At 52.4% G+C, this 25,678-nt stretch overlaps 1 protein-coding gene across 5 annotated transcripts in view; it reads right to left on the bottom strand.

Annotated features, from left to right (window-relative positions):
* NDRG4 (NDRG family member 4) overlaps window positions 1-24,764 on the bottom strand; it is a 65,307-nt gene extending 40,543 nt beyond the window's left edge. For 2 of the 5 annotated variants that reach the window (XM_077831249.1, XM_077831248.1), the window contains exons 1-3: window positions 24,678-24,761; window positions 19,184-19,228; window positions 14,414-14,437 (exon numbers count right to left, since the gene is read on the bottom strand). In XM_077831249.1, coding sequence (XP_077687375.1) covers window positions 14,414-14,437; window positions 19,184-19,228; window positions 24,678-24,746 — 138 coding nt within the window. In that variant the 5' untranslated portion in view covers window positions 24,747-24,761. Of the gene's footprint in view, window positions 1-14,413; window positions 14,438-19,183; window positions 19,229-24,677 lie in introns of all 5 variants that reach the window. The other 3 variants (XM_077831252.1, XM_077831251.1, XM_077831247.1) reach the window with 2 other exon arrangements.
* Window positions 24,765-25,678: the final 914 nt, after the last annotated feature.

Genomic DNA, 25,678 nt, shown 5'->3' on the forward strand with positions numbered 1-25,678 from the left:
TATAGAGAGCAGTATAAACAATTCATTATAAGAAATTTTAGTTTGCACTGACTTTGCTAGTGTTGTAAAACTAGGCAAATGTCTAGATGAGCTAATGTGCCCCCTGGAAGACCTCTGCGTACCCTTGCTTAAGGACCACTGCTCTAGAGGGACTGGTTCAACCTGCTGAAACATCAGGAGGGCGGAGCTGTTAAAATCCAGTGGATTCAAGTATTTGCAGGAGTGGGGATGGCAGGGGGGGTAGATCACCAAAAGAAGGAACCAGTGAAAGGGTCAACCTGGAAAAGAGGCCACAAAATCTAGGATCCTTAAGAAGGGGCCTTTGCATACCTGGATGGCTCACTGGCACCTCCACTCCTCATCCCTCAGTGCTCAGCATCTGTCAGCATCAGACCCTGCTCCTTGCCCAGTTCATTCTCTGCTGGGCTTCCCCTCTTGACTGCAGGGCTAGGATTGCTTAGCTCAACAAGGGGGCTGCTTTGGCCAGGGAGTCAGAGGGCAAGCCCATGACTCAACGCCACAGTGGGTGGATGTGACATTACCCGGAATACAATCTGTACTGCTGAACAGCTGTGTCCCGTTGGTTCTCCAACCCGGGGTGCCTTTCACACTGCTTCGCTGTGAGAACAACCACTCCAGGTCTGTTCACACACAGCTGCCAGTGTGCAAAATCACTCCTAGCTGAATTACACGAGTGCTTCTAGCCAGCCACTCCTGAATTATATTACAGAGACACCAGCAAATTCTCAGTCCCAGACTTGTCCCCAGGAGTGTGCATCTTGGATTGCCCAGCTCTTTCCTTTGGACAATACAAGCTCACAGAAAGTCCCTCATTTTGTTAACAGAAAGTGATATGCACAGACTCTGGTATCTCAAATGGAGTTTTCCCATACACTTCAATCCAAACACACACTGGGTGCAGATAAAACAACACAAGTTGATTAACTACAGAGAGACACATTTTAAGTGATTACAAGTAATGAGGCTGGCATAAAAGTCAGAATTGGTTGCAAAGAAATAAAAGGTCAACGCAAACTACTACCTAACTTAACAAGCTACCTGAACTTGAAGCAAAAAGTTTTTCCTTACCACATGCTCACAGCAGTCTGGCTGCATCTTTTAGACAGGACCTCTTCCCCAGTTCAATGATGCTTCCTTTGTCTTTCAACCATTGTTGATGCCATGAATAGAGATGAGGGAAGAGAGGTGATCTGGGGCCTCTGTTCCTCATTTGTATATCTTTTCCTTCTCTTTGAGAATCATCTCTAGCTAGGGTTCAGGCGACAGCCAGTCTGTTTACATGGGAACCCCCAGCTGTTCCACTGCCAAAAACATAAATTTCTCACTCCCCCCCTTCTTCCTGCCAAAGAATGGCCACTTAACCAGGTGATAGTCCATTCAATTGCATTGACACCTGGCTGAGGTGCCAGTTTGCCTTTTGTCCCTGAGGAACTGGTCAATGCCTGCTTTTCTAAAGTTGGAGCATGTCTCAGTAAAATCATACAATAGAATTTTATAACTTTGCATACAAATTTGCCACACATATTGTACCAGGACAATAATGATCAGCCAATTATAAGTTTTCAAGTGATACCTCACAAAACATACTTTGTACAAGATTGATCATAGTTTTGTATAAGTGGTGAACGTAAAGCTACAGACTGTCACAGTGGGAGGAAAGGTTGTCAATGAACTCCCTGGGATCTGTCATTTTCATTTTCGACAGCCCACTGCACTCCAGTCTGGAGAGCTCCCTGAAGGGGGTGCTGGCTCTGAGACTCCCACTGGGAATTAGCCCGAGATCTCCAAACTCTTTGCACATGTGCCGCCAGTGAGTTTTTTATCCCTGGTCTCCAGTGGCACAAGGCTAGTGAGCTGCACTAGCAGCTCCCCTCCTTTCCTCCACCTCCTCCTCTCCTCTGCAACGCACTGGCAAGCGGGTGATCTTAGCGAGGTCAGCGCCAGGTAACTCAGCCAGGAGAAAACTGCAAGCTGGCAGCTTTGAGCATCTCAGTGGTGCTGATCCCGGCTCAGCTCCTGGCCTTCCCCCTTCACTTCCTAGCTGAAGTGTGGGAGAAGGAGACTGATGGAGTGAAGAAAACCCTGATAAATAATATTCAGGATGCTATGGGATTAGGGGATGCATCAGAGTGGGTTACATAATTAAGGAGTCTGGATTTCCTTGGGAAAGTCATGGCGGGGGGGGGGGGGGAAAATCAATATCCCTAGTCTTTCCTGCCTAAAACTCCATTGGAGACACCAGGTGGGCGAGGGAACCTCTTTTATTGGACTAACTTCTACATATAAAAATCCATCGCACATTCTCCTCCCGCTGACGTAGCTGCAGGGCCTGGGTGAGGATTCTTGCTGCCCTAGGCAGACGCCTGGCCCTCCCAGCCCTGCAGTCACGCACAAACGAGGAGCAGCATCTCCCTTGCTGATGTTTGGCTGCCTATGTGTTAGAGAGGACCCTGCTGTGCCAGTTCGGGGAAGAGGAGCCGTGTCAGTCCTCTGAAAACGATTCCCACGTTGCTGTGCACTGCAGAGGGGCCCCCGCAAACACTGACCTGCTTTCAGGGGAAGACCAGCCGGTCTTTCAGGGACAGAAGCAAGCACAGCTCTGCTAACACACCTCAGCCAGGAGCTGCAGCACCACATGCTGTTCCAGACCAGGCTCCCACAGCCCTGCCCATGCTCCTCCATCCTGACCTGCAACTCCCCCTGCTAGGCTAGCCGTCAGCCCAAATACAGGCCTGCTGACACACCCAGCTCTCAAGGCGTCAGGGCCCACAAGCCATGCTCTGGAATGCCAACCCCCTGTTCACCCACTGTACTGACATTCCAAACCCTGGAGAGCGCTCTAGGGGGCTCACTGCAAAGTCCCCAGAGTCCACCAATAGTGCCCTACTGCCCGGTGGGGCCTGGAGAGAGGTGCAGTCCGGCTGGCCAGCTACTGATGTATAACCAGGGCCACAACCCCACTGTCGATCTAAACTGGCTGGGGCGCTGGGCACTGCCCCAGGGTAAGGGGAGCTGGTGGATGGATGGAGGTGCTCCGCCCCGGCTCAAATGGCTTATTTTTGCTGAGTGACGCACCGTGCCAGGGACATGCAAATCAGTTCTGACAGAGCAAAAATCCCTGTCTGCGACTGCTACTGGACCCAACAGTCAGAAAACCTTCCCCTGCTGTCTGCCATCACCCCTCATCACAACACCACCCCGTTACAGCTGTAGCCAATGATTTTAGGTTATTAGTTAATCATAACATCACACCATAAATGACCAACATGTCATGTCATATGTGATGGGTTCGGTCGCAGAGACCCCCTTGGGACTGTCACCTGACCTGCTGAATTTACCTCTGAGCCCATTTTCCCTGCCAGCTTGGGACTCCAGAACCCCGCCTTGTTGAGCCAGACACGCTAGCCACCTGCAAACACAGACCCAGGTCTGGTCCACGCCCCCAAAGCTGCAGACTTTAACCAAAAACTGCTCAGCAGGCTACCTTCCTGCAGCATCCAGACACCCAGTTCCCAATGGGATCCAAACCCCAAATAAATCCATTTTACTCTGTATAAAGCTTATACAGGGTAAACTCTTGAATTGTCCGCCCTCTATAACACTGATAGAGAGAGATGCACAGCTGTTTGCTCCCCCAGGTATTAATCACTTACTCTGGGTTTACTAATAAACAAAAGTGATTTTATTAAGTATATAAAGTAGGATTTAAGTGGTTTGAAGTATTAACAGACAGAACAAAGTAAGTTACCAAATAAAATAAAACAAAACACGCAAGTCTAAGCCTAACACATTAAGAAACTGATTACAGGTAAATCTCACCCTCAGAGATGTTCCAATACACTTCTTTCACAGACTAGACTCCTTCCTAGTCTGGGCCCAATCCTTTCCCCTGATACAGTCCTTGTCGGTTCCAGCAGGCATCATAGGTGAAAAGCAGGGGCTCTCATGACTGGGACCCCCTTTGTCCTGTTCCACCCCCCCCTTTATATTTTTGGCACAAGGCAAGAATCTTTTGTCTCTCTGGGTTCCCACCCCTCCTTCGAAATGGAAAAGCACCAGGTATAAGATGAATTCCAGTATCAGGTGACATGTTCACATGTCCTGTGAGACCCCCCCTCCATTCTTCCAGGGCTGGTCCGCACGTATACAGGAAGGCTTGCAGGTAAATAACCCATTTACAACCAATTGTCCTGGTCAATGGGAGCCATCAAGATTCTATCTTTATCATTATCATCATTAATGGCCCACAGTTTGCATAGTTACAATAGGACCTCAGAGGTATACTTCATATTCCTAGTTTTAGATACAAGAATGATACATTCATACGAATAGAATGAACACAATAAATTATAAGATTTGTAATGATACCTTACAAGAGACTTTTTGCATAAAGCATATTCCCGTTACATCATACTCACACTTATAAACATAGTTTTATAAAGCATATGGAGTGCAACATCACATCATATATAATTACTGTATGCTAATTAGTGTTAAATTGTTGGATTATAGAAGTATGAGACTGATCAGCAGTCAGAAGGATTAAGTATGCATTAGGTATCTAAGTAAGTAGGGCTGAACGTAAGGCCTGTAAGATTTTATGTAAGCCATACCAGGCCATAGGTGGGCAAATTACAGCCCGTGGGACCATCCTGCCTGGCCCCTGAGCACTTGGCCCGGGAGGCTCGCCCTCGGCCCCTCCCCCGCTGTTCCCCCTCCCCCACAGCCTCAGCATGCCACGTTGCGGGTGTCGTGTATTAAACTGCTCCGCGTAGGAATGTGCTACTGGTAGCCGTTAGGGAGAGCAATTTACTACGCTACACGGGCGCAATGCTCTGGGCGGCCGGGCAACACTCTGGGCAGCACGGCTATAGCACCGCCAGCCACCGGTGCTCTGTGCTGCGCAGTAACAGGGGCAGGGAGTTGGATAGAGGGCAGGGGAGTTTGGGGTGGTGGTCAGGGGGTGGGGTGTGGATGGGGTCGGGGCAGTCAGAGGGCGGGGAACAGGGGGGGTTGAATGGGGGCAGGGATCCAGGGGGAGCAGTCAGGAAGGAGGGGGGGTTGGATTGGGCGGTGCGGGACAGTCAGGGGCAGGGATTCCAGGGGCGGTCAGGGGACAGGGAGCAGGGGTGGTGGGGGATGGGGCAGGAGTCCTGGGGAGGAGGGGGGTGTCAGGGGCCGAGAAGCAAGGTGGGGACGGATAAGGGCCGGGGGCACCGCCTCCCCTAACTGCCCCTCCATACAATTTCCGAAACCCGATGTGGCCCTCAGGCCAAAAAGTTTGCCTGCCCCTGCCATAGGCTTAAGAGAAGGCTTGACATACGTAAGTGACCAAAGAATGATCCTATGCCACAAGATGATGGGAAAAGAGGTCCCAGTGGGTGATACTGCAAAAAATCAACAGTAAGAGCAATGTTTTGCTTACCAGATACTCGGTAATCATATTTTTCTAGCACATGCCATCACCGCGGGGTGCAATATGTGCATACATGTGAATGAGGTATAGTCAGAATCGCATTATAAAAAGAGGGTGCCCAGAGTGGGACAAATTGAGCTCCCTATGGGAAACTCCAGCAGGAACCATCCCTTTACTGATGATCAAACCATGAGAGACCCATCAGACCCTGACGCGATCCAGGAGGACGTGAGTAACTTGTGCACAGGTCTTGACCCATGCATATCCAAATTCTATCATCACAACTTTAACTGTAACTTTAATAAAACTTGTAAAACGGACTAGACCTTCAGATCTGTCTGGGTAGTGACACTCCACGCTCTGAGGGCAACAAATGGCTCAGGCTGTTTCACTGCTGCGTGGCCTTCCAGGCTCAGGCTGGAGCCCGGGCTGTAGGACCCTGTGAGGTGGGTGCACTCCTGGAGCTGGCCTCTCAACGCAGAAGGATCCACGCCCCACAGCACCAACGCTGGAATTCACACCACCAACCTCCAAGCGCTAGTGCCCAAAATCTGACTCCTGGCCTCTGAGCACAACCCGAGGGGACACAGATGAGCTAACAGCCCAGTCTCCTTGGCTAAAAATATACGGCTCTCCCATGCCAGAACAGAATCAGGATTAAGCAGCTGGTAGTAAACAGGCAAGTCTTTCGGTGCCGCTGCCCTCTCCTGGATGGTATCAGAATGGCAGTACTTGTGCCATACCCCCCGTACTACTAAATCTCACTGGCGATTCACCTTTAGCTGAAGCGGTAAAGGCCTATGCTTTTAGAGCAGGAGAGCCTGAGTTTTACCTCCGCCGGCTCAAAGAGGCCACGAGTGGCTGTTGGCTGTAACCGAACGACAACTAGGAAGGCCAAAGGGGTGAAGGGTTTTGGTTTTTGTTTTTTTTAATTAACCATTCTTTTATTGGCTGCAGCTGTTCAGGGGACAGCAGATACCCCCAAAGAATCTCTAACCTGCACATCTTGTGGCTCCTAGGTACTGCCCATGGTTTACTACATATTTTATTTCTTAGAAGGCTCATTTAAATTAATGTGAACTCAAACAATCAACAGATTTGCTTGCAAATGCTCAGAAAATGGATTCTGTCTTCAAAGAGCCAGCACTGGAAGGTTGGAGAGGACCCAGTGTAGCATCCACGCTAACACAGAGGCTGCAAAACTCAACTCGGCCTTAATTACAAATTCAAAGAGGTTCAGACCAGAAAGTACCATTGTGATCATCTAGCCTTACCTACTGCATAACAAGTGTTTAAGGCCTTCTTTCCTTCCGTCTCCACTAAAAAGATCATTTTAACACAATGAATATTAACCAGGGAGAAGGATCTCAGGCCAGAATCGGGAAAGAACAGGTTAAAGAATACTTAGGTAAGTTTGATCTATTCAAGTCGGCAGGGCCTGATGAAATTGACACTAGAGTACTTAAGAGACCAGCTGAAGCAACCTCTGAATCATCATCAATCATCTCTGAGAACTCCTGGAGGATGGGGGAGGGCCAGGAGGGCTGCAGAAAGACAAACAGCACCTATCTTCAAAGAGTGGGGAGAGGGGGACCCCAGGAATTATAGAGCAGGCAGCCCAACTTCAATACCCAGAAAGAGACTGTAACAAAGTATTAACCAATCAGTTTGGTCAAACATGGAGAATAATGAGGTGCTAAGGAACAGCCTGCATGGATTTGTGAAGAACCATTCCAAGCCAGCCTAGTTTCCTTCTCTGACGGGGTACCCAGCCCAATGGATGGGGGAGAAGCAGTAGAGGGGATACAGAGGGAGTTCAGAAGAAGCCTTTTGGCACAGCCTCGCAGGAGCGGCTCATAAACAAGCGAGGGAAATGGGATGGAGATGAAATTACTAGGAGGTGCGTGCACAACTTTGCCATACTCCCAGAGTCACTGTCAAACTGGCAGGATGGATCTAGTGGGCTCTGGGACGGGGTTTACGACCCCTTGCTAAGGCTGGGAGAGGCTGGAGCAGCACTGGGCCAGGAAAGCTCTGCCCCGCTGGCACTGCCCAGCTTAACGAGAGCTCCAGCAGCCCAGGCCGGAGTGGGGAGGAGAGAAACCACTTTCAGGAGCAGCAGGAGCTCATCCTGAGGAGGCCTGACTGAGTCTTTTCCCCCTCCTTGGAGGCCGCCCCAGAGACATGGAGAACCACTTGCAGGGCACCAGAGGGTCCCTGCATCAGCACTGAGATCCTGGGGGTTTGGAGCAAAGAACTATAATCAAACAGCAGCCATGCCTGAAACGGAGACAACGGGTGGGACAGGAGGAGGCCCAGGGGAAGGTGAACAGGAGGTGGGCCAAGCGTAGGCCAGCCTGTGCTGTCACATCTTCAGAGCCCTGACCTAGTAAAGGCCTAGGTCCCCCTACTCATCCCAGATTCCTCTACGCCTAGCCCTGGGACGGCAGGACTAGAGAGCTACCGACAAGAAAGCGGATCCAGCTGAACCCTGTCCAGGGGATGCCCGACACATTGAACTGAAAGACTAGAGCAGCAGGCCACTAGGCCTGCTGACCAGACAGCCCACCCCACTACAGGATCACATAGGAATCTGTCTTGGGACTGGTATTAGTCAATATTTTTAATTAATGGCTTGGATAATAGAGTGGAGATAATGCTTATAAAATTTGAAGATGACACCAAACTGGGAGGGGTTGCTACCACTTTGGAAGACAGGATTAGAATTCAGAACAATCTTGATAAATTGGGAGAATCAGTCTGAAATCAGCAAGAAGAATTTCAGTAAAGAGCAGTGCAAAGTACTACACTTGGGAAGGAAAAATCAAATGCTCAACTACAAAATGGTGTAACGGGCTAGGCAGTAGTACTGATGAAAAGCACCCAGAGGTTATAATGGATCACAAATGGAATACAAGTCAACAATGTGATGCAGCAGCGAAAAAGCCGAATATCTGTCTGGGGTGTATTAACAGGAGTGATATACGTAAGACACAGAAGATATGTTCCACTCTACCCAGCACTGGCGAGGTCTCAGCTGGAGTAGTGTGTCCAGTTTTCAGCACCACACTTTAAGAAAGATGTGAACAAACTAGAGAGAGTCCAGGGGAGAGCAACAAAAATAAGAGGTTTGGAAAACATGACCTACAAGGAAAGATTGAAAGAACTGGGCATGTTTAGTCCAGAGAAGAGAAGCGAGAGGGGACTTGATATCAATCTTCAAATATGCTGTTATAAAGAGGACAGTGATAACTTGTTCTCCGTCTGCACTGAGGAAAAGACAAGAGGCTTAGTCTGCAACAAGGGAGAGTCAGGTTAAATATCAGGAAAAACTTTTAAAACTGTAACGACAGTTAAGTGCCGGAACCTGGAAAAATCATGGAGCAGGTCCTCAAGGAATCAATTCTGAAGCACTTAAAGGAGAGGAAAGTGATCAGGAACAGTCAGCATGGATTCACCAAGGGCAAGTCATGCCTGACTAATCTAATTGCCTTCTATGACGAGATAACTGGTTCTGTGGATAAAGCGAAAGCAGTGGACGTGTTGTTCCTTGACTTTAGCAAAGCTTTTGACACTGTCTCCCACAGTATTCTTGTCAGCAAGTTAAAGAAGTATGGGCTGGATGAATGGACTATAAGGTGGATAGAAAGCTGGCTAGATTGTCGGGCTCAATGGGTAGTGATCAATGGCTCTATGTCTAGTTGGCAGCCGGTATCAAGTGGAGTGCCCCAAGGGTCGGTTTTGTTCAATATCTTCATAAGTGATCTGGAAGATGGTGTGGATTGCACCCTCAGCAAGTTTGCAGATGACACTCAACTGGGAGGAGAGGTAGATACGCTGGAGGGGAGGGATAGGATACAGAGGGACCTAGACAAATTGGAGGATTGGGCCAAAAGAAATCTGATGAGGTTCAACAAGGACAAGTGCAGAGTCCTGCACTTAGGACGGAAGAATCCCTTGCACCGCTACAGACTAGGGACCGAATGGCTAGGCAGCAGTTCTGCAGAAAAGGACCTAGGGGTTACAGTGGACGAGAAGCTGGATATGAGTCAACAGTGTGCCCTTGTTGCCAAGGAGGCCAATGGCATTTTGGGATGTATAAGTAGGGGCATTGCCAGCAGATCGAGGGACGTGGTCGTTCCCCTCTATTCGATATTGGTGAGGCCTCATCTGGAGTACTGTGTCCAGTTTTGGGCCCCACACTACAAGAAGGATGTGGAAAAATTGGAAAGAGTCCAGCGGAGGGCAACAAAAATGATTAGGGGACTGGAACACATGACTTATGAGGAGAGGCTGAGGGAAGAGAAGAATGAGGGGGATTTGATAGCTGCTTTCAACTACTTGAAAGGGGGTTCCAAAGAGGATGGATCTAGACTGTTCTCAGTGGTAGCAGATGACAGAACAAGGAGTAATGGTCTCAAGTTGCAGTGGGGGAGATTTAGGTTGGATATTAGGAAAAACTTTTTCAAGAGGAGGGTGGTGAAACACTGGAATGCGTTACCTAGGGAGGTGGTGGAATCTCCTTCCTTAGAAGTTTTTAAGGTCAGGCTTGACAAAGCCCTGGCTGGGATGATTTAGTCGGGGATCGGTCCTGCTTTGAGCAGGGGGTTGGACTAGATGACCTCCTGAGGTCCCTTCCAACCCTGATATTCTATGATTCTTACCAATCTATTCGGGGTCCATATTGCATTGGCTCTATGAAAGGGTTATGTATGATTATGTTCTACTCCATGGGAAAAGGGGGTTATGACAGCTCCTCCTGGCACTAAAAACAGTGATGAAGATGAATCATTGAGACTGAACAATCCTAGAGAGGTACCGCTCCCTGGAGGGGTTTGCAGAGACTGGTTCAAGCTGGTTTTCCAGAGATGAGGAGACAAAGAAAGGGCTTTTGGGCATAAAAGGATGAGCATTTACTGAGACAGGGCCTGAGACACAGCAATGCTGATCCAGCAAATGGACAGACCTTCTGCCCGAAGGGGGCCCCCCCAACCCTGGCGGAAGGGTTGGAAAGACTTTGGTTGACGAGGGTCCCATAAGAGTGGCCCCCAGTGAGCTTTAAGCATACTTCTATAAATATATGTTCCTATAGGTTTTCTCTGTAATGTTTTTACCTTAAGAATAAATGAGCTTGCTTAGAAGGAGCTGTGTGGTAACTGTAATTGCTCGCAGTTCACTGCCTGTGGAGAGAGAAAGCAAAGCACAGGGGCTGGCCTTTAGGCAGACTAGCTGACTGAGGATATCTCAGTTTCAGGGTAACAGCACCTGTATTCCCCCTCCGTGGTCCCTTGGGGGCACTCATTTAAGGTTTCTGGCTCCCAGCCATCACCTCTCCTGGGTGGAGACCGTGGTCTCCTTCCCTCCTGACTGGGGGTTTTAAGGCTGCACAGCTCCCTGCCTTACACTGCTGATATTCCCAGACTGCCAGTCTGCCTAAAGGAGAGGCCCTGTGCTTTGCTTTTTCTCCAAGAGCTATGAACAGCATCTTGCCAGCAGTTACAACAGCAAACGTTACTGGCAATGATTTTATGTTTGCCTTTATATCACGGATCAAGATATTGAATAGCCCTGGGCAAGGAACAGAACGCTGTGGGACGCCATTAGCAATGTCCCCATCGGATGAGGATTCTCCATTTACCGTTACTCTCAGTTCTATCAGGTAGCCAGGTTTTAATCCATTTTATATGTGCTGCACTGATTTTGTATACTGCTAATTTTTTATTCAGAATGTCATGTGGTGCTAAGTCGAATGCCTTACAGAAGTCAAAGCATATTATATCACAGTTATCTGTCAATCAAACCTGTATTCTCATCAAAACTTACTAACTTTGTTTGATAAGATCTATTTCCCATATGACCATGTTGACTGATATTAATTATGCTGCCATCTTTTAATTCTTTACTGATTGCACCCCATATCAGCGTTCCCATGATTTTCCTAGGGATTGAAGTCAAGCTAACCAACATATAGTTAACTAGGTTATACCAATTGCCTTTTTTATATATTGGAACAAACCTAGTTTGTTTTTTTTTCAGTCCTCTGGGATATTCCCTGCACTCCAAACACTGCTAAATATCAATGTCACAGAAAGCTCCTCGGCCAAATCTTTTAAAACTCTTGGGTGCAAGTTATCCAGTCCCGCAGATGTGAAAAAGTTTAGTTTTAGCATTTGCTGTGTAATATCCTCCCCAGTTACTGCCAGAATAGAAAGTACTACAACCAGTTTCTCTGTGAGCATGCACAAGTCAAATCCCTGGAGCTTAACCTGGTGCTGAAGAGGTACTCAGACTACTATACCTTGTCACAAGAAGGTCCCACCAGATCCCTGTCTCAGGCTGCAACAACTCTTGCTCATGAATTCTAGCTGGTCACTGCCTTTGTGCTAAGTTATGGCCAACACCTGGTCCAGCCACTTCTGGAGGGCAGGAGAATGGGCTCAGAATTGGGACTCATTTGGTCATGTCAGGCTGATTGCTGAGCATGTGCAACTCTTCCTCTTTAACCACCACCGTACACGTGAGGACAGAGGGACAGCTGCTGACGGACTGATCTAGAGTCCAATATATTTAGCCAGATCACGGGACAGGAAAGTGCTAATTGCAGCAGCCGGCTGCTGCACTGCACCCAGCGATCACAGGCAGGGCAATCATTGTCAATTTCACAGCTCTCCAGAGTGACACAGCCACTCCTTCCCATTTGTGCTAATCCTCAGAGAAAGCAGAACACTCAGCTGTGTTAGCGAATAACCCTCCTGCCAGGAGCAGCAGCTCACCACCGAGGAACCTCACACTGGAGCACGGATTTCAGTGCAATGGCGGCTGGTGCCAGACTGGCTCACCCACTCTATGGGAGGGGATACTCCCGGACGTAGGGCCATGCCGCTACTGGGGAAGAACTTGTTCCCTCCATTCCTGGGGCACAGGGAGCGGCTGTCCCTGAAAGCCTCTGAGGTCATGGCCTTGTTATTCATTCACTCTTGTGAGGATGCTGTGATGCAGCTGATTAATGCACCGTATCTCATCCCCTGCAGAGCCCGATTCCCCGGACAGCAAGGCTTGCACTCAGGGAATCTGGACTACAGCTCCCTGCTCGAGGGCAAAGGGAGATGGGGGCAGATTCTCCTCTAACCCTGGTGAAACTAGTGACTTAGTAGACTTGCTCCTCATTTACACCAGTGTAAGTGAGAGGCTAATCAGGCCCAGAGAGAGCTTGCCTGCATGGAAGGGACCTTAACAATGAGCCCAGGATGGGAGGACAGCATTGCTGAGTAATGGTCTTGCTGATTACGCCTCTGAGGATGCTCATCTGGACTCAGCCCATCACCCTAGACTACTTTCCTCCGCCAGTGTCCCCACTCCATCCCCCACAAGCCCCAGATCAGAGTGTCTGAGTGCCCCCTGCTGGTCACATGCCCTTAGTGATTGTTCACGGCATCCAAGATGAGGAAAGCACCGTACAGCACAAAGAGACAGACCCATTCTCTGCCTCAAGGCACTTGTGTGATGGCCACCATACCAAGGACTGAACCGGGGACTTCCAGAGCTCAAAGCTTGAACTGTCACAGTGTGAACTCCAGAGCCAGCTCTCCTTAGGTGGGCTGTAGCAGACTCATGCCCCCTGCAGACCAGGCGCAAAGGGGGGGACCTGACACGCACGCACCAGTGGGTTACACCTGCAGCCCGATTCTAAAGGGGCGTTACAAGCGCGGACAGCAAATGAGCACGCAGAGCAACACCGTCAACTCCTGACATCAGTCCCCCCCGCAATGCTTCCCAGCTCACCGTTAATGGTGCAGCAGCCAGTGCCCTACTCAGAGACAGTTCAGCACCCAGCTGTGGGGTATTCTAAGCCGCAGGGTGTGCTGCCCAAGGCTATGGAGACGGGGCGGTCCTCTGAGTGCGGGGAGGGTTTGGCGCATGTGAAGAGGGTCATAAAGAGCAGGTGACGAAAACGCAAGTGCTAATTTGAGGGACAGGGATGGCGACAGGAAAAGTCACTTCTGCGGTTTTCCAGTGGGTTTCAGCTTTAGATTTGCTGCTAAAAAGAACAAGCAGGTGGGGAAACTCTAAGCTAGCTGCTGTTGGATGCCTGCTGCACCCTGTTGCTTTATGCTGTGGGCTGGATGTGCTGGCCCGATCTAGGTCTACGCATAAGGGTAGAAAGCTGTACAGCAACTTGGGCCAGACAAGGGGGAAAAGCAGCTTTCCAAGAGGATGCTAAATTTGGAGCTAGGCTACATTAGTCTGGAATAAGCAAGGCTCTGAACTGAAAGCGCTGTAGGCATTCAGGGTCACACCACAGGACAGTGGGGTGGGAGGAGGTATTGTCTCATGATCTCTGTGTGTATATAAAGTCTGCTGCAGTATCCACGGTATGCATCCGATGAAGTGAGCTGTAGCTCACGAAAGCTCATGCTCAAATAAATTGGTTAGTCTCTAAGGTGCCACAAGGACTCCTTTTCTTTTTGCGAATACAGACTAACACAGCTGTTACTCTGAAACACCACATACGGCCACTCCTATTCCCGAAATGCGTGGGTCAGCTTAATCTACTTCCCAAGTGTTTATAAGAGTGTCTATACAGGGAGGTATTTCAGAAGAGCTCTTTGGGTCAATTTCCCCATGTGGACAAACGCTTCGGGTTGGTCCAAACGGAAAGAATGGCTCACAGGGTTGAAACCAAGTTTTAACAGGGTTTAAGCCTGTAAACACTGGAGCCAGCCCGGTCTCTGTTAAAGCGAATAGAAGCTGTGTCACTAGCTTCACTGAGAGCTGGGACAACAGGCCTGATTACAGTCCTCTAAGACAGTGTTTCCTCAGCCTTCTTGATACCAGGGACTGGCTTGCTGCCTTCCTAAACTGCGTCAGATCTCAGGGACCAGCACCGGTCCACGGACAGCTCATTGAGAAGCTCTGCTCTAGGATCAGTGACTGGCATTGCTGTGATGGATTCATGGGAACTGGATTTGTAAAGACAACTCCAGCAGCTACTTTTCCTAACTGTGTGCATGTCGGGGGGGGGGGGGGGTCCCAAGAAGCACCCAGTTCTCTAGGTCAGAACAGTGGTCAGAACAGTGGCAGTTCTCTAGGTCAGAACAGATTTTGCTTCTAGAGGACCAGAGGGGCTTATTTTTAAACCATGCCCTGGGCTGAGTCCATACAGAGGACAGGAGCCTTTGAGGAGTAGAAACAAAGCTGGTTTAGAAATCAAGTTATAATCACATCCTGCTTAGCTAGCATCACCTAGCAAGGCCAATCCCACTCCTGCTGACTTCCGTGCAAGCAGGGTTAGGCCCCAGGAGTCAGATTCAGATCTGACAGACACAGGTGAGAGTCACCCCTGAAGTCACAATTTCACAGGTGCAAGACCAGTGAGAGCAAAATTTGGCCTTAAGTTCTAACAACATAGTGCAGTGCACAGCAGAGATCCTGTTATATGCACGCTCAGTACGTGTGTGTGTGGGTACATTCACATTTAGCCTTTGTGGAATGCCAAAAACGTGACGTCTCAGGACTTTAAACTCTGCAGCATCAAATAACCCCGTTAGCCCCTTGCCCTTGTATTGAGAAGCTCTGATCTCTTTACCAGCCTCAGAACATCCCTGTGGGGTAGGCAAGAATCATTCCCATCTTACAAGTGGGGAAACCGAGGCGAGTTGGCCAAGGTCACCCAGTGAGGCAGTGACAGAGCTGGGAATGGATGCACAGAATTCTGTGCATCAACCACAGGCCTGTTCTTCCCCTTTATATAGTAAAGCACATTTTAAAATGGTTGCCCCCTGCAGCAGGGTTTGAACCCAGGACCCACAGCCCATCAGCACCAAATGCTTCCCCAAGCCCACTCTATGCCTGTTAACTTGGTTCCACTGCACACTGCAATCATCATGGTATTGCTCTTCAGTGTCTTGCTGGGAGGGTGGAAATTGACAGTCACAATCCATGGGCCTGGACCCCGCTGTGAACAAACATGGTTTAGAGTGGGGATCCGCAGTCCTGGGTTCTATCACTAGCTCCGACACCCATGTGCTGTGTGACCTTGGGCTAATCAAGCAGCACGGGGCGGGGCGGGGGAATGTGAGAAGTAATTCATTACTACATTTGCACCATGCTTTGGCATTGTCCGGTGACAGAAGTAGAAAGTATTGTAATGAACTGGGATTGGGACAGGAGGAGGAGCGAGACACACTGCTGTCAGAATCCGATGTGCGTGTCATAGCCCTGATACTGTCTCTTTCTCTTTCCGAAAGATCCGAGTTCCCTGAGCACCGTCAGCGTGTAGTTCCAAGTAATTCTATTGATAATATATTGCTCTTCTACACAGCCAGTCTAATCGGCAGATCTCAAAGTACTTTTAGAAAGAGGTCAATACCATTCTCCCCATTTTACATATGGGGAAACCGAGGCACAGCAGAGCACAGAAGCGACTTGGGCAACAGAGTGACAATTCCTACAGAGGCCACAGAGTTGTTAGCGTATGTATTACAATGAGATTCACACATACGCCACTCTCCTGTCATTCCTTTGCATGCTCCAGTTCTGTTCAGCTGCGTGGATGTTGTTAGCTGGGAGAGCTGCTCTTCAGAAAGCCAGACTCAGCAGGACCCAGACAGCCTAACACAATTGGATAACAGCTCTCCACGCAGCACCCTGCTGAGACAGGGCTGGAGGAAATGGGCTTGTTCCTCGTGGTCTCGGTAAGAGATGCGCTGAAATCTCCCTGCCGCACAAGCAGGGGGTACCTGGATCTCTGAGCGCAAGCAAAGCTGCGGCTTTCTAGGGCCCAAAGCCCTCAGAGGAAGAGGTAGATTTGCAGGCTTGGCACAAAACCCAGGGTGGAGTTGCCCAGGCAACTGTCACCGTGGAAACGGCAGCTATTTCTGAAAGTCAGCTTGGTTTTTATTGGAGGAAGTTGCTAGTTTTGACAGCCTTCCCCCACTCCTGTTTAGCCGATCAACACCTGCCCCACAGCAACTCCTGGTGAGAGTCCCTAGGAGCGCCCCACAGCAAGTCCTGAGAGATGGGGGGGCTGTGTGTGCGTGAAGCAAACAGCAACCCCCGCCCCCCACAGTCAGGGCTGCTACTCCATCCCCTGCAGCGCCTCCTGCTGGAACACGCTGGGAGCTCCCCTCAGGGCTCCCAGCTCATAGGGCCCCTCTCGGCTCTACTGAGGAAGGGAGACTAGGCCAGGCTGTGAGCTGTTGAGACTCTGTGGCCTCCGAAAGGCAGAGACCCCCAAGCGTTTGCGTGTGTGGCTCACGCTTCAGGCCAAGGCTGGCACCGCACCAGCCAGTGCTCCAGAGACTAGGAAAAGGGAGCTTACTAGGGTGATCAGGAACACCCGGGGGCTCTGGTCAGCACAGCGGACTGGGCTGTTAGAAGTCCAGTCGGCGGTGCTGCGGAGCTAAGGCAGGCTAGTCCCAAACTGTCCTTGGGCCCTGCCCTTCCTGTGCCCAGGAAGCAGCCAGCAGATCCAGCTCCTAGGCAGTGGGGAAGCCAGGAGCCTCCGCGCCATGCCCTGCCCTCGCCCTGAGCACTGGCTCCGCACTCCCATTGGACAGTTCCTGGCCAATGGGAGCTGGGAGGGGGCGGTGCCTATGGGTGAGAGCAGTGCATGCCATGGAGCCTCCTGCCTCCCCCACACCTAGGAGCCAGACCTGCTGGCCGCTTCCGGGGTGCAGTGCGGTGCCCCAGGACAGGCAGGTAGCCTGCCTTAGCTCCCCTGCTGTGCCGCTGACTGGGAGACACCTGAGGTAGGCCTGCACCCCAACCCCAAGCCCCAACCTCCTCCCCCAGCCCTGATCCCCCCAAACCCAGGGCCCCCTCCCCCAGCACCTCAACCCCCAGCCCTGAGCCCCACCCAAACCCAGAGCCCTCTCCTGCATCTCAGAGCCTGCACCCCCAGCCCAGAGCCTGTACCCCCTCCTGCACCCCAACCCCCAGCCCTGAGCCCCCCAAATCCAGAGCCCTCACCCCCCCTGCACCTCAACCCCCTGCCCCAGCCCAGAGCCCCCTCCCTCACTCTGAACCCCTCATTTCTGGCCCCACCCCGGAGCCCACACTGTCATTTAGAGCCCTCACCCTCTCCCGCACCCCAACCCCCCTGCCCCAGCCCAGTGACGGTGAGTGAGGGTGGGGGGGGGAGACAGTGAGCCACCGAGGAAGGGGGAATGAAGTGAGCTGGGGGCGGGGGGAGAGGGGGGCTTCGTGGAAGAGGCGGGGCTAGGGTATTCGTGCCAACAGAAAGTTGGCAACCCTAGAGCTTGCAGCTATGCCATTCCCCATATCGCCCCCTTCTGGTAGAAGCGAGGGACTGCAGTAATGACCCCCCACCAGACCCAGCGTTGCTGTGTAATTCCCCACAGCGCCTCCTGCTGGAGGAGGCAGAGACTGGAGTAGTGTGAGCACTGCAGCCCACCCTACCACACCATTCCCCACAGCACCTCCTGCTGGAGGAGGCAGAGAGTGGAGTAGCTGTGAGCACCGCAGCCTGCGCTCCTATTCCATCCCTACTCCTGGGAGGAGTCGGTTTTCCTGAAGGCCGGCCCGCTGATTCCACCTCTCCAGGCAGCACAGGCACCCCGAGGAGCATAAGTGCCAGGGGAAGCCAGGGCACCGGGCAGGCGTAGGCATGAGGAGAGATTTCCTTGATTTGTTTTGGTATAAATGGAAAATGATATTTAATAAGATCCAGCCTCCCATGCTGCCTCACGAAAGAGAACAGGAGACAGGGGAGATCTGCCAACGTGTCCCCTACAGGGCCCATAAACCCCACAGATGCCACTCTCCACAGCAGTGTGACCATCAGGGGCAACGCTGACAGCAGCAGTTATGCTCTTACACCGCAGCTGAATTTGGCCCCATGCACTTAATTGCATTGGGGCGGGGGATTTTATTGCAGGTCTGGATATTCTGTTCTCCTATAGTGTATTCTCTTTACACTTCCAGCCCCCAGCTGTAGTGGTGCCATTAACCAGCTGCCAGGATACACCACAGAGGTGGCTGCACTTCCATGGTGGGTGTCGTGACTAGAATAGATCGAGATGGGCGATTTCAAAGCTGAACTATTTTAACAAATCCAAAGCCAGTCACAATGTTATGGCTGTCACTATACCACATGCCACCGCCACTTGCAATGTCACTGTGACAGTGCGGTTAAACCTGCTCAGTCTCCACCACTTGAGCTAATGGAGGATCTCCATTAGAGGTTAGCAATATAGGGCCAATGTCACACAGTGTAGCAGTTCCAATTCCCTCCATCAGAAGACAGCGATGCGAACACACACTTGCGGCGGAATACTGTAATGTGCTAACTATCTGCCACTCCGAAGATCATGGCTTCGGTCCCGTTGATTTTAGGTGCACAGAGACCCGTTAGCATTGAGAGTATTCGTATTAGTGTATGAGAGACACAGAGCCTCAGGCTGGGAACCAGGCCGAATCCCCCACATCAGCCATCCACACTCAGGGATGTGCCCACAAGCCATTTTGTCCCCCTCGCTCCTGAAGTTCAGGCATGTGGAGTGGGTGACTAGCCACAGAACCCAAGCGCACCAGGAAGGGAGGACCGAACGGCAGCTGTTCTGCAGCATTCCCAGCTGAGCAGAGCCCGGTAGCACTGGTCAGGGAGCAGGGGAGCCCGTTGCTGGACAGCGCTGGAACAGTGGGGCCAATCGGGAGAACACGACCATCCCACCCAGGTCCCAGAGAATAGGCAGAGGGGATGGACAGTCAGAGGAGGGGCCTTACCTTCCAGTCCGTGTCCACCGCGGAAAGGAACGTATCCGAATGCTCCTGGAGGGGAAACAGACCAGAAAGAACCATCAGAGCTCATATAGGCCTGACCACGGAGCAGTAACACAGACATCTGGCTATCGCCTCATCCCTATGCCCTCGCTGCCACCACCTGCCCTCCAGTCACCCGCTGAGAGCTCTGATGAGCCTCCGCACAGCCTCCTCCTCTGGACCCCGGAGAAGGCTACAGCCGGCGATAACGAATACCCCAGGGAGGAATTCACGCCACTCAGAGCTGGGAAGGATCTCGGGGACCGCAGCAAAGAGGCCAGTTGAGACTGCCAGCAAAGAGGCCAGTTGAGATCAGGGAGGCAGGGAGCTGCCAGTCCCAGTGGACAACTGACCCGAGAAGCGTTAAGACGGCAAAGCCCTGTGCTGTGCGGCTCATCCCCTGCCGCTGACGCAGGCCTCAGGGTGCAATCTCTGCCACAACCAGCTCTAGGAATGCTGTCAGAGGGGGATTACGGAATTGAAGCCCTGGCAGCTGTGTCCGCCAGGGTTTGAGAGCCCTCCTCCTCAGTACGTGTCCAGCTGCCACCAGCTTGGCCAACACACTGGGGACTGAACTGGGGACCTTCAGAGCTAAAAGCATAATCTGCGCTAGCCTGAGCTAAAGAGCTGGGGTTGTAACACTCCTATTGCCGGTGGATCAGGCCCAGAGGGGGACGTGCCGAGGTTACACCAGCATCCCACATCAGCGCCTGGGCGAGCCCTTGTCTGGGTGCAGGCATGTGCCCTGGATCAGCATCCGCACATGGGCATTAGAGATGCCACCTGGGCTGCGTCTCGGGCATAGGACTGCGTGTCCTCACGACGCGATGGCATTCGGTACTGACGCACGGATCAGAGGGCTCAGTCAGGGAACACTCAGGAGCACAAGGAGGACGACAGGCCGGAGCAAGATTCCTCCCGCTGGCGTCTCAGGTGGTTCCCGGCTTTTTGAGTTGCTGGGGAAGCTTCCTGTTGCACGCTTGGTTAGGTGAAGGGAGAGTCTCTCCACGGAAAACGAAGCAGAGCTCTGCTTGGTGTCAGCAGTTGACTCCGATCCCTCAGTACCTCCAGCAGCTGGGAGGCGGGTCACAGCTTTGTCCATCAGCTGGTGGCACCAACTTGGGAGGAGGCATGATGAGATGGGAGGCAGCAGCCTCTAGAGGCTTGAGCCTGGCAGAAGTCACTAGGCCTCAGAGTATCTGCCCCTGGACATGGCACAAGTCCCCCACACCCACGCAAGTGCTTGTAGCTCCCATCCATCCCATCCCCAGCACCACAGCCAGGGATCGGGGGAGGGGGAGGCAATATTTGGACTCCTGGAGCCTTGAAATCTCAGTATTAGGGAGCCCAGGATGGAACAACTCAGCATGAATGTGCAGCTCCCCCGCATCCAGACTTCAGGCTGCATTTGCAGAGACCCAAAGGCTGGAGTGACCTGAGACCCAGACATACCAGATAGCTGGGCACAGGCTTCCTGCTCTGATCTCTGCAGAGATTATCTTCCCGGCACAGTTCCAGGGCTCCAGCCTGCAATTGCTGACCACTGCGCCCTCCCCTATCACCACCAAGGAGTGCGTGTTCTTCCCCTCCCCTCCGTGCCAGGATGAAGTGATGGAGCCACCCCTGGCTGGGTTGGAAGAGTGCCTCTGTCTTCCCTGGCCACCTGCCCAGCTCCAGCAACCTGGCATCTGCAGCTGACTGAGCCAGGCCTCACCTTCCCCCAACCCCTTGCTGCCTCCCTCGGCACCCAGCCAGTCATTCAAGTGGATCAATAAAGCTCTTAACGTGCTCAGTCTCCCAGCAGTTTCGGCCTCTTGGCATCAGTGACATAGTCCGAGCTTTACCGCTCCTCCGAGTGATCAGGCAGAGACAGGATCCGGGGGGCGGGGGGCAGAGAGAGCACTGGTGGGGGTGGAAGACAAGGAAGAGTCACATTTTTGGTAGAGGAACGCTACCATCCCCAGCGCCCAACCCTTGGCTCTACAGAAGCGGACACCCAGACGCCAAGGTTAGAACGTATTGGCCTGAAGTTAGGTGCCCAGTTTTCAGAAGTGCTGAGCACACAACTCCTGTTAGCTTAGAAATCCGGGGAAGGGGGCCCTCACCGGATAATTATTTGGGGGTTTAATACAGCAGGGTGAAAAGCACATGAGGCAACAGTCTAGCAGAAAAATGCTATTTTGCTGAAATTGAAACGTTTTGCAGGAACGCATCGATTTCAACAGAAACAGTTCCAGGCAACTTGTTTGGACTTTCTGGCTTTGTTCCCTTGAGACTTTTACTGTAATTTCATTTCATTTTATAGAAGAATGTTTTGACATTATCAAAATTAAACGTTTTGACAAGGTCGGTTCAGTGTTTCTGAATTTAAATATTTTGGAATTTCTATTCCGAGAATATTTCAACTCTGTCCCGATTCGAAATGCAACAAACTTTCAGGATGTCGGAATTTCCTGCAGGACAGAAATCCCATTCTCCAAGCAGCTCTAGTGCCTGACTATAGCCACCCACACTGGAAAATGTAGTGGGATGCATCTCTGCTGTAGCACCATCCAGCTGGAGATGGATCTGCTGTTCTGAGCCTGGTCTAACTCCCCCAACCCCTGGCGGGAGTTCTGACTTGTGTCAGATCTGACTTGTGTCACTCAGGCCTGTCTGTAACAGGCTGGACCAGAACGCTGCCTTCCCCCTTGTGCAACTGGTTTTTACCAGTGCAATTAGCACATCTCCGAATGGCAGCAGCCGAGCCCCGCATTGCACAGGTGTAAACAATTCCATAAGGGGAAAGGCAGAGGAGAATCCGGCTCAAATGTCCAGACTTTGCAGGAGTTTGGGATCAGATCAGATTCCAGATCCAAACCTCAGGCTGAAAGGATGGTCCTGAGTTGCAAAGGGTCCCAGAGCACTTTACAAGCCAAACACTGAGGCCCTGAAATGCAGCCAGCTCTGGGGTGGGGGGCAGTCACCACCACAACAGCACTAGGAGTGGAAGATTTTGACCACGGACACGTGGGAAAACCCCTTCACTTATGAGATTTCCAATGCCCACCCGCAGGAAGCAGGATGTGACCTCCTCTGCAGCATCCCCACCAAGCAAATATCCACCTCCGAAAGGTGGAAGGGGCCAAGTCAAACCTCTTCAGATTCTAGAGTCCTGGCATCAGACCAGATTCTGGGACACTAAGACAGTCCCCAAAGGAACAATGCTGGAGGACACAGCTTCACGGGCACGTCCAGAGATGCAGTCTCTGGTTCAAAGCCACGTCTGCTTCGCTAGGAGCCCTTTGTTATCCCTGACCCGGCCACACGCCATGCCTGGGCACCACTGCAGAGCCCAGAGGAATGTCCCAGTGCAGCTCCAGAGCGAATGAATGTTTGCAGGTTCTGAGGACGGGCGGCCCTGCCCACCACACACCCAGTCCTCTGGCTCCCGCTCTCGGATTGATGAGGCCAGCGAGATGAGCACAGACACGTGGGTGGTGACACACCCAGCTTAGCAGGTCCATGCTCACACGCTGGCTTTGCAAAACAGCCTTTCAACTCCTGAGATCAGGTAGGATGCTGGAGACTGGCTCAGCGAGAGGGGGCCAACCCCCTCACTGCTGGGGATCGCCTTTCGACCTGAGAGAGCCAACCCACAGTTCAGCAGGCTGGACAGTGTCTGATGTGCCTGCAGGAGCAGGGAGTGCCACAGGCCAGGCTGGAGGTGCATTGACATAACTGGGGCAGCAAGGTAGGATGGTGCAACGATGGATGCACCATCTCAGTGTAAGCTGCAGTCTGCTGGCTCCTTGCAGCTGCCTCCTGCCCAGTTCTTTTCCCTCCCATCACTACTCCCCTCCTCCCTGTGAAACTCAGAACGCAGATTTCTTGGCTGGGCCTGGCAAGCTGCCTGCTCCTTGAACTCACCCAGGTTACCAGCCAGCCCTCCCCACCTCCCGGCATCCAGATAGCACGGTCCTCCAGGAGCGTGGCTTGGGGGAACCCAGGAAAGCGGCAGACCAAGCTGGGCCCTTCAAGGTCAGCATTACGACAGGGAGGAGGGCGTGTTGGAGCTCTCATCCTCATAGGGGATTAGGGAAGGGACATTAGAAGGCCACAGGAGATAGTGGGATGGGGAGGAACAAGCCCACCCAAACCCAGCTAGTGAGAGTCGTTCCAACCCCTTCCTCCCCCTATCAACTCAGCTCCACCAGACCTGTCTCTTGCACCCCACCCACCCAACAGGCCTCAGGAAGATGACCATGCATTCTCCCCTTCCTCCAGGCCTCAGAGATTGTGCTGGGGGCGTGCTCTTTGGGCTGGCTGGGTCTCCCACTCTTTCTAGCCTGTAGGAAGAAGTCAGCTTGTTGACGTTCACCAACTCCTTCCCACTTGTTTTCCAGACAGCACCTCCCTCCCACTCTGAGACAAACACCTACTAAGGTCTGATCGCGGAGTGGGGGGAGTCCCTGTGAGTCGTCCCTTACTCCCAGGCCTGGCAGGGGCAGGTGGGTGATCTTGCATCATTCGGTCAGAGAACCCCCTGCAGCTGAGCTAGGAGCAAGACTCCAGATGGAACACAGGCTGCCATGAAAGGAGCCTCTGAGGAACAGGAAGTGGTGGGGGAAGCCAGATCACCCTCATCTCCTGCCTTTGAATTGTTCACCCTCTCATCTGCTTCAGAACCTACTGCCCAGCTGGGCGCTGCCCGTCACTGCAGCCAGCCTGTACTCCAGGCTGTGCCGAGGGGAGCAGTGGAGACACTAGGAACAGACAAGCACTTGATTCTTGGCCACCTTCTCCACAGGGGCCCAGCGGCTACCAGACGCTCAGAACCTTGCAGAGTGCAAGCTGCCATTCTTCAGTTGGGCCACATGATGTCACCCTCGCGGCTCACAAAGCCAGCTACGCCCTCAGCTCAAATCCAGTTGAACTAGTCCAGCCTATAATGGCTTCCCTTCAGTGTGGGCAAACACTGCAACTAGTTTCAGGTCAGCTAGTCCTCCTAGCTGCATCTCTATGTGGAAGTTATCCAAAAGCCCATGCTCCGAGAAACGGATCTTTGGGACAGATGCATATCCCAGAATGCACTGGTAAATTTATGGTTATAGGACAAGCTGTGTGAGGAGGAGAACAATCACACACACACACACACACACACACACAGAGCCAGGGCTAGATCCCTTGCATTTGAGCTAAAGGAGAGCTCCCCTAGCTGGTGGCTGTAGTAGATCCCTTATCCACCTTGTCCGCTGAGCCACTAGGGGGCAACATCACCCACACACAAAGCCAGTACGTTACAGATACCCCGTGCTGTTGGGTGAACAGATCAAACCAAGGCTAGGGCAAAGCAAGGCAGGAAGCCTTTCCATACAATCAACACCTCCTCGCTCGGCACAGGCACCTCCGTGTTGGGAATGAAGGAGGCTGACAGGCGGGACGTACGGGGGGACGGTGGGGCAGGAAGGCAACTCACGAGCTCGGTATCCTGGCCTCGCAGCAGTGGCTTCTCCTCGGTGAATCGCAGCTCATGCAGCCCTGCCATGGTCACTTCCTGCAGCAGCAGCCCTGCAGGGGGAAAAAAACCCAGCACACAGGTCAGCTGCCTGGCAGCCAGCCTCCTAGCACTGCCCACAGACCTTCAGCCTGAGCTCTGGGCTGGAGCTGGCAAGGGCCAGCTGCAGAGGAGAGCAGCCAGATCTCTGCTGTGCGCGCCCCAAGGATCAGCTCTCCCATAAGGTCCATCTGGGGTGGCATCAGGATGGGGCTGATGTGCCCAGCACATGGTGGCTCTCTCAGCAGGCAGTAGCTGGTCCCCCGCATGGACAGCCATAGCAGAGGGGCCAGGGATTGACTGGGCCGTGGAGTCTGACCCTAGTCGTGCCTAGAGGGGGGCACATTGGTGGGGTGGGTACAGCTTGCACTACTGCTGCCCATGCTATACAGGTTCGGGCAGCGGGAGGGGAACTTCCCCACCAAGGTGAGAGGGAGGGTCTGACAGGCTTAGTGCCGCTTGATGCCCCCTCACCTTCAGGGGGGCAGGCACGTGTGCATGATGCCTTCACCCAACTGCTCTGCCAGGAGAGGGCACCCTGGGGTGCAGCCTGTGAGACCCTCCCACGTGGGGAGGGAGGCTCCTGCGTGTCGCTGGGTGACAGACTCTCCGGAGGAATCGCACCCCAGCTCCTTGCTTCAGCCACGAGCCCGTTACCCGAAAGGGGGGCATGTCCCTCACCGCTCCAGGGGCCCTGGGGTTTAACCTCAGTGCCCTCATCCTAGCGCACACCGCTGAGTTGGCTGGCCCAGGGGGACCCTTTGGGCTGAAGCCCACAAGCACTGACAAATTTGTGGGCAGCGTCTGGCTGGATCCTCCAAGTGGTCATCGAGGGCAGGGAGCACTCTGGGACTTGGGAGAGCTAGGTTCAAATCTGTGCTCTGCCACTGACGTCCTGGGTGACCTTGGCTGAGTCACTTAGG

This window comes from Eretmochelys imbricata, chromosome 12, assembly GCF_965152235.1.
Source record: "Eretmochelys imbricata isolate rEreImb1 chromosome 12, rEreImb1.hap1, whole genome shotgun sequence".
Taxonomy (NCBI): domain Eukaryota; kingdom Metazoa; phylum Chordata; order Testudines; family Cheloniidae; genus Eretmochelys; species Eretmochelys imbricata.